This window comes from Meriones unguiculatus (genome assembly GCF_030254825.1).
Source record: "Meriones unguiculatus strain TT.TT164.6M chromosome 13 unlocalized genomic scaffold, Bangor_MerUng_6.1 Chr13_unordered_Scaffold_34, whole genome shotgun sequence".
Taxonomy (NCBI): Eukaryota; Metazoa; Chordata; class Mammalia; order Rodentia; family Muridae; genus Meriones; species Meriones unguiculatus.
In genome coordinates, this window is record NW_026843646.1 from 5,109,225 (window position 1) to 5,124,088 (window position 14,864).

General features: G+C 38.6%; 1 protein-coding gene across 1 annotated transcript; it reads right to left on the bottom strand.

Moving 5' to 3' along the window:
- Nucleotides 1–13,164: 13,164 nt before the first annotated feature.
- Nucleotides 13,165–14,358, bottom strand: LOC132650867 (zinc finger protein 84-like; the record flags this gene model as incomplete). The annotated part of the gene is made up of 1 exon (XM_060376200.1): nt 13,165–14,358. A coding segment is annotated over one exon (1,194 nt), but the record flags the coding sequence as incomplete, so codon positions are not given.
- Nucleotides 14,359–14,864: the final 506 nt, after the last annotated feature.

Consider the following 14,864-nt stretch of genomic DNA (forward strand, 5'->3'; position numbering starts at 1 on the left):
AAGACAGTGTGGAAAGGCTTATCTCAGACTTTTGCTTTAGCTTTAGCTTAAGCTTCAGCTCCTTAGCACCCTGGGATTTCTAGGAAGCCTTTGGCCTCAAGATTTTTGGCTTTTTTTCTCCTGGGCATGAGTTGAGTTAGTGAACATTTTTTTCTCCATTTGGACTGAAGCTGATAAGGAAGGCCAGATGGGTGCTTTATCTGCATCTCTGAGCTAGAAGCTTTTCTCTGCAGCATCTGGCTCCTGAATCTTTATTGGTAAAATAGAATGGTTGGAATTTTCATTTTTGTTTATAACAACATTTGCCTTTCAAAACATTCACCCAACAGTCTGCCTGAACTGTCACAGCATTAAAAATTCATCTAATCATGGTAATTCCAGGACCAGAAAATGTTTTTATGTACAATAAATCATGATGTTCACAATTTCTTGTAAATATTAACATTTCTTCTTTCCGGCTGCTTGCTGGGGACTGGGTTTCCAGCCTGGTCAGCTTAGGAGGGTTCAATGTCTCTACAGGAAAATGAAAAGTTTCTTCCCCCTTGAGTGAGAGACTAGAAGTGTTCAGTGAATAAAAAAGAAATATAAAAGAAATGAACCTGATGGGTACTAGGTATGGGGGAGGAGTAAGTTATTTCAGATCTGAGGAAGAGTATAGACAGAGCAGGGACACCTGGGAAAATCCAAAGTGGACATGACCCTGGGCCATGTGAATAATTTAAAAATAAAAACACACAAAGAAACAAAGAAAGAAAGAAACATGCCTGAGGTCGTTTTCCCACTCAAGTAGATCTCTGTCCTCAGCTCCAACCTGAGCCCTCAGAAATGAGTAAAGAAATTAACCTTTTTTGTTTACATCTCAGGAAGCTGTTTTTTGAGACACAGTTTTTTTCTGTATGGCTTTGACTGATCTGGACATGCTTTCTAGACCAAGCAGGCCTTAAATTCACATAGATCCACCCCCTTTGCCAGCCAGAGGGCTGGTATTAAAGGCATGTGCCAATATGCCAGGATTTGATATTTTCTTTTAATTTCATTTCATTTAACTTAATGTGCTTTTTTTGAGACATGGTGTCTCTGTGCATTGTTGCCTGTCCAGGATTCTCTCTGTAAATCAGTTTAACCTTGAACTCACAGAGACCCACCTTCTTCAGCCTCTCAAGTGCTGAGACTAAGGATGTGTGCCACCATGCCTGGCAAGACTTTCTTATAACATAGTTTAAGTCACACTCTGTTATTTCAGACAACTCTAGATATGTGGGTGTGAAGGACCCTGTTTTATTAGACTCTGTTCCCTTGCATGTCCTAGACTTGATTTGTAGACCAGGGTGACATTGAACTCATGCAGATCAGCATAGTTGTGCCTCCCAGAGAGCTGGCATTACAGACATGTGCCACCATGCCTGGCTCAGATTTTATATATATGATTAAAACAAAATATGTATTGATATATATTAAATATATAATATATTAACTACATTATATATTTATCAAACATTAACTCATATTAATACATTCAATAACTTTATATTTAATAAATATATTAAAGATGTATTTAAATATATATTAAAATTTATATGCATGAATTTATATACATGAATGATTTGGTATTTTGAGACAGAGTTTCTCTGTTTTAGCCCTGGCTAACTTGGACTAAATTTGTAGACCAGGCTGATATTGAACTCACTGAGATTGGCCTGCTTCTGCCTGCTAGACTGCTGGGAATAAAGGCCTGTGCCACCAAACCCAGCGCAAATGTTCCGTTTTAATCTTATTTTCTGATTTGATTTTTAAGACTGGGTTTCTCTGTGTAGGCCTGACTGTCCTGGACTGTCTTTGCCAACCAGGCTTACATTGAAATCACAAGGATCATCCTGTGTCTGCATCCCATGTGCCTGGATTAAAGGCTATTGCAAGCTTGTCTGGCAAGACCTTAGATTTACCAACACAGGGACCAGGGGAAAGGCTGTGTTGGCTGTATGCCACTGAGGCCTGCAGTAGCGTGAAGAGGCTTCCCCAGCCTACTTCCAGGCTTTTTGCCATGCCACCCATGAGCAAAGCTGAGGGACCCCGGCACGTGATTTAGGGACTAGCCCGCAGGGGCTTTATAGGCAGCACAAGGGACAGGATTCATGAGGGAGACAGGGTGGGGGACTCAGATATTTGACTGCAAGCAATCCCTCCCCTGTCCACCGACATCTGTCAGTCCGTCTGCCTGGAGTCCCCTAACACCTCGTGCGTGGGGCAGAACCGCAGAAGGCGGGGGGTGACTAAATAGAGATGCACAATCCTGCACTCCCACACTGCTGCCTGCATCCTGGGGAGATTGGTCCAACCCGCCTGAGCTCAGGTTGGGCATCATGACCTTGTTTAGGGTGTTCTGGCGCCCTCTGCTGGCCAGCGGTGTGTGAGCAGGCAGGACACTAAATAATGCTTGGTGTGCTGGAGGCTTAGTAGGTAAGGTGCTCTGTGCTCAGTGGTAAGCTCTGTGAATAAGGCTTCCTCTGCTGACATGAAGGCATATATACATGGGCCAAGAAAAAAAGGAAGAGGTGGAGAAGGAAGAAAGAAGGAAGAAAGATCAATCTATGTGTGTGTCTGTTTTCGGAAAAAATCCCAGCTAATTGATACTTGGGTACTAGTTGGTGTTGATTTGCTGGACTTGAACCAAAATACACAGGCAAATATACAGGTAGTCTATAGTGATATAAATAATTGATGTGTTTTCCTTATGGCAAAATATTTTCAACCAGAAGGAAGGTGTGGAACGTGGCCAAGCAACACATTATATTTAGAGTCTATCAAATAAGAATGATTTTATAAACTTTTTCAGAGGAATCTTCTCATGTTAAAAGAAAAGAGCCATCCCTGGCTTAAAGCATTTTCTCGAGGCACCTACATCCCCCAGTACCCAGGAGATTCTTCCATAAATTCTGGATTGACAACTTTGATTGCTCACCTGCTTTGCTATGTGGAAATCATAAACCATACACAGCAAACATTTCAATACAGATTAAATCAGAAGAAAATGATGGGATGACCAAGTCTGAGCCCAGCTATTCCATATGAAATGTAGTGTAGGCAGTGGCCCATGCCCTCCAGAAAATGCTGTTGAGCAAAACTGAAACGGGATCTAAAGAAGACACAAACAAGGGTGAGAGTCTACCATGGCAGGTAAGCCTCACTCATCAGCAAGAGAAGCTTCACAATCTTACATCATTTGTAAGTAATTTACTGTGGTCAAGACAGTAAAACATTTTCATCTTATAATTAAAAATATGAGTTAAAATGGAAAAGGGTTCTGTCACAGTTTATGTATATATGTCTGTAATTATCTTACATGATTTTGGAACTGAAAGCACTGATTAAAGACAATAAATTTGCATATACTTCAAAAAACAAGCAGTTTATATTTCAAAATACATGTATATATAACACATGAAGTAACAATGAAGAAAGAAGCCATGGATTTGAAGGTGAGCATGGGGCAGTGTGTGGGAAGGCCTGGAGAAAGAAAAGGGAAGAAAGAAATTTCACGATGAAATTTTAGCCTCAAAATAATTGATAATTGTTAATATCCAGAATTGAATACCCAGCTTGGAAAGACTGAAGCATGTGAATTCAGGGTCAGGGACTGATATTTGTCTCTTTTTGTATATCTAAACTTGATTTGGGCATCTTGATGAAGTCAAAAGCAGTTTTATTTAGGTGTTAATCCCCAGTCTCCTTACTTGGAGCCTAGTGCTTTACCAATTGAGCCACTTAAGGCTTTCTGGTCACTCTGACAACAAAGTCACTCTTTCCCTAATGTTTTTATTGCTTAACAACAGGTGGTCTTAATTAGACTGACAAAGAATTCCAGGCTTGTTTACCCCGAGATACTCTTCAGGCTACTATGGGCTCAGTGGCAATCCTGTCTCTGAGGCAGGCTCAGAGGTCTGGTAGAGTTTTAGGGTCCCATTAACCCTCCATGATCTAAAGAGAAATGGATAGAAAAGATAGAGGTCACAGGCACACACACTCACTGAAAAAAGTGGGTGAAACAAGAAATTTTACTAACAAAGTCCTACAAGCTTACTTATGATGATGATGCTGATTTCAGCTAGCATGTCCTCTGCAGGAACTGTAGCAAGTTCAAGCTTCCCTTTAAGAAAACATCTTCCCTGACCAGCTGTTGTGGCCTGTTCTCCCATACATACATGTAGACAAATGATCAGATATATAAATCTGTATATATTTGCACATATTCCATGGACGATGAAAAAGGAACTCCTTATAGCCAGATAATTGACATACACTCATGTAAAATATACCAAAAAAACAGACTGACCTACTTCATGCAAAAACATCAATATACATATTTATATATTTACATCACATGGGTGAAGCAAATTCCAGTGGGCTTCATAGTTTTTACATTTCTGAGACAAAGGAATTACTACACAGTGAGAGACCAAAGAATCAAAATTTAGGTTTTATTTTTTAATTTTTTGGGGAGGGGCTTTGGTTTAAAGTTTAAAGCATAAGACTGAAGAAAGACCAGACAGGTGTATACATGTCCAGCCACCTTCAGGGGTGAATTAGCCCTACCACATTCTTTTTTTGCCCAGTAGAGATATAGTTGCTAGGTTACCGGACCAGATGTTCAGGCCAGAACCATTTAGTGTCTTAGCATGTAAAGTAAAACAATCATTTCAAAAGTAAATTTCCCTTACACAGTCATGTAACTCCAAGGCATGTAACTCACTGCCTATGGCTTTTCCCTTTAAAAACCTTGTTGCCCTAGACCACCCTGCCATACTCCTCCTCTTCACCAAGGAGGTTGTTGTGACCCAGACTCGAGCTTGTATTAAATAAACCCTCATATGTTTTCAGTGGAGTCCATTCCTGGTGACCTTTTGGGGTCTCATGAACTGAGAATAACATTTGCGGGGCTCATCAGGATCCCCAAGATTCCACGACCCTGACCTAGATGGTCTTATTGCGGCTCGTAAGTATCTAAGTGTGCATGTGTGTGATTACTTTCTGTCCTCTATTCTAAAAAATCCTCAGGTGTTCATATTGGTGATGGCAGCAGGATGTGATCAGAGGAAGACTTCGGGGTAATCACAGCTGCCAAAGTCAGGGGATTACCCCTGGATTCGTTGTTTTTGTTGTTGTTTGTTTGTTTGTTTTCTTTTTCTTTTCTTTTTTCTTTTTTCTTTTTTTTGGTGGGCACTTGGGTAGAGTCCTGAGGTTGGGAGGTGATTCAGAATCACACACTGCTCTGGAGCTTTTGTGGCAGGGAAACCAGAGCAGTGATCTAAAGTTCCATGGATCTGAGCTTACCTTATGATCTGGCTACATGGCCACTCAGTCTGCACCTGTCCTATTTTAGTCCTTGTGTTTAGAAACTTCTTTGGCACAGATGTGCCTTTCCCAGAGGAAGAACCTGTTTCTGCTTTTGCCTTTCCAACCATGAACAAAAAACAAACACTTGGTTCTGGTTTTGTTTTCAGTAGTGTAGCAGCAAGTATGCATGCATTTGTCTGTCTATTTTGTTCCTTGTGTTTATGAATGTTTGTTTGTATTGGAGTATGGGACTGTGATGATGCTATGAGACAGACTTGCTGTAATCCCTCCTTGTTCCTTTCAGCCCCTCCACCCTCATGCTGTTCACCTTCCCAACATCCTGCTGTGGCAGAATCAGGTATTCTGGCAGCCAGAGGGAGAGAATGCAAGGGTGGGTCTGGGAATGAAATTGTCAGGACTGCTCCTGCCCAGCTAGGAGCTATGATTGTTGAGTGCATTTTCATCATGGTGGGGGCAGCAGCAGCAATGCCCCATGGCAGGAGTGGGCTGAGGGAATTGAGATTTCAGATCAACTGGTCTGGTATAATAACAGGCTGCCATTTCAGGCTAGTATAATTGTATGTAGCTCAATTTGGGGGAAGGCCACCTTCTAATGGAACAGGGAAGAGAGCCATTTAAAATGGTCCACTACCCCTTTGGGTTTTCTTTCCTCTCCCTTTCTTTTTGTATACATTGTATTGGTACATTATTTTCTTGTCTTCTTTTATGGGTTTGTTTGTTTGTTTATGATGGTCTCAGTAGGCAGGTGACCAAACAGCTATGCACTATGGTGACTTTGCTTGCCCCATGCTCCTAGCACTATAAGCTGGGAAGCCTTTGGTCTTTGGTAGGAGAATGCCTCGGGGTGGGACAGATAGAGGACACCCAAGAGCAGGGTGGGCTGTGAGAGCTTTCCCAGACTGATAGGGCAATTACAGCTGGATGGAGTAAGAGAAGTTTTCTCAGTTTAAATGTATATATTGCCACTTCATATTTTTGACTGAACTTAAATGGTTAATATGCTCTGTATGTCTTGTTTATAGCTTAACAGTTATTGAATATGTCTAAAGATTAAATTCAAACTCTTGTTTAGAACATATATGTGTGCATATGTGTTTATTAGATCTACAGAAGCACAGATGTTTTTAAATAGCAACCATGTGGCTTTTCATGCATTGTGATGTGACTCCACCATTTTGAAATTGCCACGTGGGGTAGAACAAAGGAAAAGAGTGGTTACAGAACCTCTTAGTCAAAATGAATTTTGTTTATCCCGTTTCCTTTTAGACTAAGAAAACAAGACTCATTCTAAATTGGTATTGAATTTAGAGATCGGATTGTTCGCACTGGTAAAATTTGGTTTTAAAATTTGATTCTGACTTTCAAAACTATGGTTATGCTTTGTGGTTTTACTCATAAAAAGAGTAATTTATTTTCATATAGCAAAAACAAGTTTTGGAGAATGTTTAAATGTTTAAGACTATGACACATTTTAAAGTTTATCAGGCATTTAAAATAATGACCTTGGGCTATCTAACAAAGAGCATAGAACAGTTTCTTGACCCTTTGGGAAGGTCAAGAGACCTTGGTATTTATTTTATTCATTTTACCAAATGAAACTAAGCCATATTGTTTGAAGCAATTAAGAAAAGTGCAGTTTTTACAGTGTATCATCTCAAGATGGTAAAAAACCCATGGCTTAGTAAAGAAATGTTGAGAGGATTTTGATGAAGGTTTTTATGTTGTCTGAAAAGCAATAGAGAAGGCAAGAGACTGTGACAATAAAGAAAAGAAAGGGAAGGAAAGGAAAGGGAAAGAAAAGAAAAGAAAAGAAAGGAAAGGAAAAGAAGAGAAAAGAAAAGAAAAAAAAGAAAGGAATAGCTTGTCCAAAGTAACCGGAAGTTATATAGAATTTTATGGAAGATCAGAGTATGTATAGAAAGCCAGAGGACATATGAACTGTATTTGCTTTCGTTTTGCGTTCCCGCGAATATGATTTGAGAAAGAACTGTAAAATATGTTGTTTTTCACTTAAAAGGCTGGAGATTATTCGATGCAAAATGTCTGCTTATGCTCTTTAACAGGAGAATAAAACTGCAGCTCCATGTTACCATAGGGTTATACAGGGTTGTATTCAGGTAATTGTTAACCATTATATACCTACCACCAGCTCCTGAGTGAATGGATTAATGCCGTTTCTTTCTGGCTGACAGGTTTGGTATGGCCAGAATAGTTAAAGTACTGTTCTTTTATGCAGTTGGTTCTAAAACGTATTTGATTACAATTTTAGAAATTTTAGTTATGGGGAACTGTAAATGCTCCACAGTGCTATACTGTAGGCTGTAGTAACACCATCAGTGACACCTAATGGCTGTTTTGCATTGGCGGCCACAGTATGCAGCAACACATGGCTAGCCACCATGTTGGTTCATGGATAAAGAAGGTGGAGCCATGGTTTTACCACTATCTTTGTTGAAGGCTGCCAGCTGTATTCAGTTCCAAAAGTGCTAAGTGCAACTTTTTTCTTTAAACTTTTTGCTGTTCAATTTTTTAAATTAAGTTTTTATTTTTTATACTAATTAGAGCTTATTCACTTTGTATCCCAGCTGTAGCCCCCTCTTTCCTCCCCTCCCAATTCCACCTACTCCTCCTCATCTCCTCCTATGCCCCTCTCCAAGTCCAGAGATAAGGGAGGTCCTCTTCCCCTTTCATCTGACCCTAGCTTATCTGATCTCATCCAAACTGACTTCATTGTCCTCCTCTGTGGCCTGGCAAGGCTGAAGGTGTTTATCAGCTGAAAGTGTTCTCTGGATGAATTTTTGGTGTCATTCATGTAGACTATCATATCTTCTGCAAATAGTGATACTTTGATTTCTTCCATTCCAAATTGTATCCCCTTGATCTCCTTTAGTTGTCTTATTGCTCTAGCGAAGACTTCCAGTACTTGGGCAGCCTTGCCTTGTCCCTGATTTCAGTGGGATTGATGTAAGTTTTTTTTTTCCATTTAGTTTGATGTTAGCTATAGACTTACTGTGTATTTTCTTCACTATGTTTAGCTATGTGCCTTGTATATCTGATCTCTCCAAGACTTTAAACATGAATGGATGTTGAATTTTGTCAAATGTCTAAGGAGATGATCATGTGGTTTTTCTCCTTCAGTTTGTTTAAATGATGGATTTCCATTTACTGAACCACCCCTGCATGCATGAGATGAAGCCTACTTACTTGGTCATGGTGGATGATATCTTTTATATATTCTTGAATTAGGTTTGCCAATATTTTATTGAATATTTTTCCACCAATTCTCATAAGAGCAATATGTCTGAATTTCTCTTTTTTGGTTGGGTCTTTGTGTAGTTTAGGTTTCAAGGTGACTGTGGCTATCTAGAATGAATTTGGTAATGTTCCTTCTGTTTCTATTTTGTGGAATAATTTAAGTTGAATTGGAGTTAGCACTTCTTTGAAGGTCTGGTAGAATTCTGTGCTGAAACCATGTGGCCTGGGCATTTTTTTTGGAAGAGAGACTTGTGGTGACTGCTTCTATTTCCTTGGGGGATATAGGACTATTCAGTCTTTCTGCCTGATCTTGATTTAATTTTGGTAGATGGAATCTATCAAGAAAATTGTCCATTTCATTTAGATTTTCAAATTTTGTGGCATGTAGGCTTTTGTACTATGACCTAATGATTGTTTGGATTTCCTCAGTGTCTCTTGTTCTGCCCCCATTTTGATTTCTGATTTTGCTGATTTGGATAGTTTCTATTAGCCTTTTAGTTAGATTTACTAAGGGTTTGTCTATAGTGTTGATTTTGTCAAAGAACCAGCTTTTGGTCACATTGATTCTTTGAATTGTTTTCTTTGTTTCTAATTCATTGATTTCAGCTCTGAGTTTGAATATTTCCAATCATCTTCTCTTCTTGTGTGTGTCTACTTCTTTTTATACTAGGGATTTTAGGTTTGCCATTAAATTGCTTGTCTAGAACTTCTTTTTGAAGAAACTTAGTGCTATGAACTTTCCTCTTAGGAGCACTTTCATCATTTCCCATAACTTTTGGTATGTTGTGCCTTCATTTTCATTGAATTTTAGGAAGTCTCCAATTTCTTTTTTTGTTTCTTTCCTGAGAAAGCTGTCACTGAGTAGAGAGTTGTTTAGTTACCATATGTATGTATGCTTTTGTAGTTTCTGTTGTTGTTGAGGTCAAGTTTTAGGCTATGGTGGTCTGAAAGGATACAAGAAATTATTTTTATTTTCTTGCATTTGTTGAGACTTGCTTTGTGTCTGACTATGTGGTCAATTTTTGAGAAATTTCCATGAGGTACTGAAAATAAGGCATACTCCATTGTGTTTGGTTGAAAAGTTCTGTAGACATTAGGTCTATTTGCTTCAGTAAATTTGCTCTGTAAGTGTCATTTCTCCCTATTTAGCTTTTGTCTAGATGATCTGTCCCTTGATGAGAGTGGAGTGTTGAAGTCTCCCACTATTAAGGTGTTGGGATGTGTGATTTAAGATTTAATCATGTTTTTATTTACAAAAGCAGGTGCTCTTGTATTTGGGGCATAGATGTTCAGGACTGTGATGTCCTCCTGGTGGAATTTTCCTTTGATGAGAATGAATTGTCCCTCCTTATCTTTTTTTAATTTCTTTTTTAAGATTTATTTATTTATTTATTTATTTATTTATTTATTATGTGTACATTATTCTGCCAGCATGTACACCTACACACCAGAAGAGAACACCAGATCTCATTATAGATGGTTGTGAGCCAAAATATGGTTGCTGGGAATTGAACTCAGGACCTTTCGAAGAGCAGTCAGTCAGTTCTTAACCTCTGAGACATCTCTCCAGCACCCCCTCCTTATCTTTTTTGTTTAACTTTGGTTGAAAGTCTATTTTTATCAACAGTTTTGGTCTGTAGTTTTCTTTTGTTGTTGTTTTTTGTGTTTTACTGGATTGCTTATGACAGCAATGCTGGATTTCTAGAAAGAGTTTCAAAGGGTTCCTTCTGTTTCTTTTCCTTTTTTCTTATCTTCTCTTTTCTTGATAGTTTAGGAAGGATTATTGTAGCTCCTTTTAAATGTCTGGAAGAATTATGGTGTGACTTCAACTTAAGCAGACACACCCAAGTGGAGTAGATGATTGGAAATATTCAAACTAAGAAATCAATGAATTAGAAACAAAGAAAACAATTCAAACAATCAATGGGAACAAGAGCTGATTCTTTGAGAAAATCAACAAGGTAGACAAACCCTTAGCCAAACTAACTAAAAGCCAGAGAGAAAATACACAAATCAGCAACATAAGAAATGAAAATGGGGGCATAACAACAGACACCAAATGAGGAATATGGGCATCATAATGGCATCAAATAGAGCTATGTTCCACAACAGCACAAAGTCCTCAGTATAAGCAGTTCTTGGGGTTATGCTTCTCCAAGACAAACTCATCATCACTATGCTAACGGGGGAGCCACATTCCACGAGTGCTACAGATGTTTTGCTGTTACTCTTGCATGGCTATCAACAGGACCAGGAAGCCAAAATAGTTTGCCTACATATGGGGAAGGGGGAAATGAGTTTAGCTCAGGCCCTAGGAAGAATTCAGGGTATTGGGTGCACTATGCCAGCCTGGAGGACCATATAACATGGAAGGACTTAGGGATTGCTGGGAGAAAATTAGCAGCTATGTCTGTTTTGATATGTTAAATATGAACCTCTGCCATTTGTTCCAGGTATGAAACCTATGTTTATGGAAATATAAACTTCAGAGAGAGCAGCATGTTCTCCATTAGGCAATGATTAAAAAATGAGCTCACAAGGAAGAAAGTCTCAACAGATACAAGAAAATATTTTTCTTTTCTTTATATCTTTCTAATTTTTTTTCTTTCTTTATATCTTCTTTCTTTTCTTTGATGGAGGGTGGGTACCCAGACTGGACTCGAAGTTTTGCTTATAAGTTTTGTTTTTCTACTTCAATTTTATTTTATTAATCATTGTTATTTTTTCATAATTTATTCATTATATATCCCTATTAAAGGCTACTCCCTCAACTCCTACTGGTCCCACCCCCCTACGCTCTTTCCCCCAATCCTTTTTCCTTAGTCCACTGAAAAGAGAAGTTCCCCTCCTCTGCCATCTACCCATACATTATCAGAACACTACTCAGCTATTAAAAACAGGAAAATAAAATTTCTGCTCTTATTTCTCCTCCATAGGCCACTGTGCTCAACTCAGAAGATTTCATACCACGAAGCTTGCCTGCAAGCTTTTAGTGAAATCAACACTAGGTATAACTCATTTCAAAGAGTCCCATCCCAAAGACACTGTTTTATTTACCATCTCATATCCAGAAACACATGAAATTTGAAATGCTATGAAATGTAAAACATTTTATCACAAGCATTTCTGAGAACGTGGTTTTCTTGCTGCCTGGAGGCTGTTTCTCACCAGCCCAGAAAGGAAGGAGGGGCCAGAAGATGAGGTATAAAGCTTGGAAGACCCACAAGCATAACAGTGATCAGAACACTCTGGGAACCACCTCAGAAAGTAAGTTAAACTTTAATTCCAGAAAACAGAGGGTATGTACCCCTTGGGGAGTGACTGGGATGCTCTAAGGATAGGTGTAGATAATTGTTTAAAACTGGGCACTTCAAGGATGCTTGATTTGCATTAAAAAGCACATTCCTATCATGTGAACAAGAACATGGAATCTAATTATCCTATATTTGAAGGGAGGGGAGAGTTATCAGGGATCTGTGTCATAGGCCATGTATCAAACTTGATTGATGGCATCTATGTGTAAAGACACTCTCCAGATGATGTCAGGCAGAGAAAACTCATCCTTGCCATGGTTATACAACTAGGCCAGCAGCAGGGTCATACATAGAAGAGAAAGCCTCCACCCTCACATCTCAAACTTCAGTCTGGGTTGTGATGGTTTTCAATAGAACCCCTGGAACAATAGGTATGTGTACACAAAGAAACTTCTACAGGCTACCACTGTTGTGATACTCTCAGAGAACTTCCTGGCTGGTGTTAATTCACCATTCCCTACATATTCATCCACTGGACTAAAAGTTTCTTGTGTAAACTGAGGCAATTGAAAACACTAAATGTTGAGAATCAGGATTATCAATAAGTCTTCCGTAAATACCTTTTTATAGAATACTGTTGCATGTAATTGATATTCACCATTCATTGTATTCTTTTTAAAAATAAGTTTATTTACTTTAAATTCCAATAGTAATCCCCCTCCCTTCTCTGCCCCATGACTACTCTCCATTCCTATTGCCCCTTATTATATAATACTGTTGCATGTTCCCTTCAGAAAAGGGAGGTCATTTCCATTGAGCTAGTTTTACAGTTCCGTTGCATCTCAGTGAACCAAAGTACACAAAGGCCTTTCCACATCGCTTATACTCACAGAATTCCTCTCCAGTAAGGATACTTTTATGATGATGATGATTCTAGATTTATGCAAGGCCTCACCATTTTAACACATTCGTAAGTTTTTCCTCTATTATGAATCCTTTCATGATGATGAAGATTATACAAATGTGGAATGGTTTCACCATGTTTAAAGCACTCACAGGCTTTCTGTCCATTAGGATTTCTTTCATGAGTGTGAAGATGATTCTGAAGTCCAAAAGTTTTTTCACATTGGTTACAGTCAGACATCTTTCCAGTATGTGTTCTTTTATGTATTAGGAGATGTTATGTGCAAAGGCTTTGCCACATAGTTATATTCATATGGTTTCCCTCCAGAATGTGCTGTTGTCTTAGGAGATGATTGTTACATGCAAAGGCTTTATCACACTAATTACCCTCACAAGGCTTCTCTCCACTGTGTGTCTTTTCCTGTTTTTGGAGAGTACTCTGCTGTGCAAAGGCTTTATCAGGTTGGATATATTCATAAGGTTTCTTTCCAGTATGTGTTCTTTTATGTCTTATGAGATCATTTTTTCCTGCAAAGGATTTACCACACTGGTTACATTCATAAGGTTTCTCTTTGCTGTGTGTTCTTTTATGGCTTAAGAGAGTACTGTTTTCTGCAAAGGCTTTACCATATTGGTTACATTCATAAGGTTTCTCTCCAGTGTGTGTTCTTTTATGGCTTAAGAGAGTACTGTTTTGTGCAAAGGCTTTGCCACACTCATTACATTCATAAGGTTTCTCTCCAGAGTGTGTTCTTTTATGGCTCATGAGATGACTGTTTTTTGCAAAGGCTTTACCACACTCATTACATTCATAAGGTTTCTCTCCAGTGTGTGTTCTTTTATGGCTTAAGAGAGTACTGTTTTGTGCAAAGGCTATACCACACTCATTACATTCATAAGGTTTCTCTCCAGTGTGTGTTCTTTTATGGCTCATGAGATGACTGTTTTTTGCAAAGGCTTTACCACACTGGTTACATTCATAAGGTTTCTCTCCAATGTGTGTTCTTTTATGGCTTATGAGATGACTGTTTTGTGCAAAGGCTTTACCACACTGGTTACATTCATAAGGTTTCTCTCCAGTGTGTGTTCTTTTATGGCTTAAGAGAGTACTGTTTTCTGCAAAGGCTTTGCCACACTCATTACATTCATAAGGTTTCTCTCCAGTGTGTGTTCTTTTATGGCTCATGAGATGACTGTTTTTTGCAAAGGCTTTACCACACTCATTACATTCATAAGGTTTCTCTCCAGTGTGTGTTCTTTTATGGCTTATGAGATGACTGTTTTGTGCAAAGGCTTTACCACACTGGTTACATTCATAAGGTTTCTCTCCAGTGTGTGTTCTTTTATGGCTTAAGAGAGTACTGTTTTGCGCAAAGGCTTTGCCACACTCATTACATTCATAAGGTTTCTCTCCAGTGTGTGTTCTTGTATGGCTTAAGAGAGTACTGTTTTGTGCAAAGGCTTTGCCACACTCATTACATTCATAATGTTTCTCTCCAGTATGTGTACTTTTATGTCGTATGAGCTGACTGCTTTTTGCAAAGGCTTTACCACATTGATTACATTTGTAAGGCTTCTCTCCAGTGTGTGTTCTTTTATGCCATATAAGAACAGTGATATAGGGGAAGGTTTTCCCACATAGAGTGCATTTAAAGGGTTTCTCTCCAGTATGACTGCTTTCATGCCTGCAATGAAAATTGGCACATGTGAAAGATTTACCACCGTCATTTCATTACACTAATAAATATATTTATCTATATGAATTAATTTCATAATTTGGTCTAATGGTAAATAAGAATCAAATTTTAAAGTTTTATCACATTATTTACATTCACGGTATTCCCCTTCATTATGGGTATTTTTGAAGATCCCTGTGATGGTAAGAGAATTTGTTATGTGGATCACTTTTATAGCATCATTTTTCTATAAGAGGTTTTCTCTATATATGAAGAGTATTTAAGAATTCAGAGTTTTACCACAGCAATCCCATTCATAAATTTTTGTACTGTATGAATGATACTTCATTTACAAAGTGAGCCAGGAAAAGCAGAAGTTCCAAATTCCTAGTATTCATAGGTATTTTCAGCAATATGAGTTTGC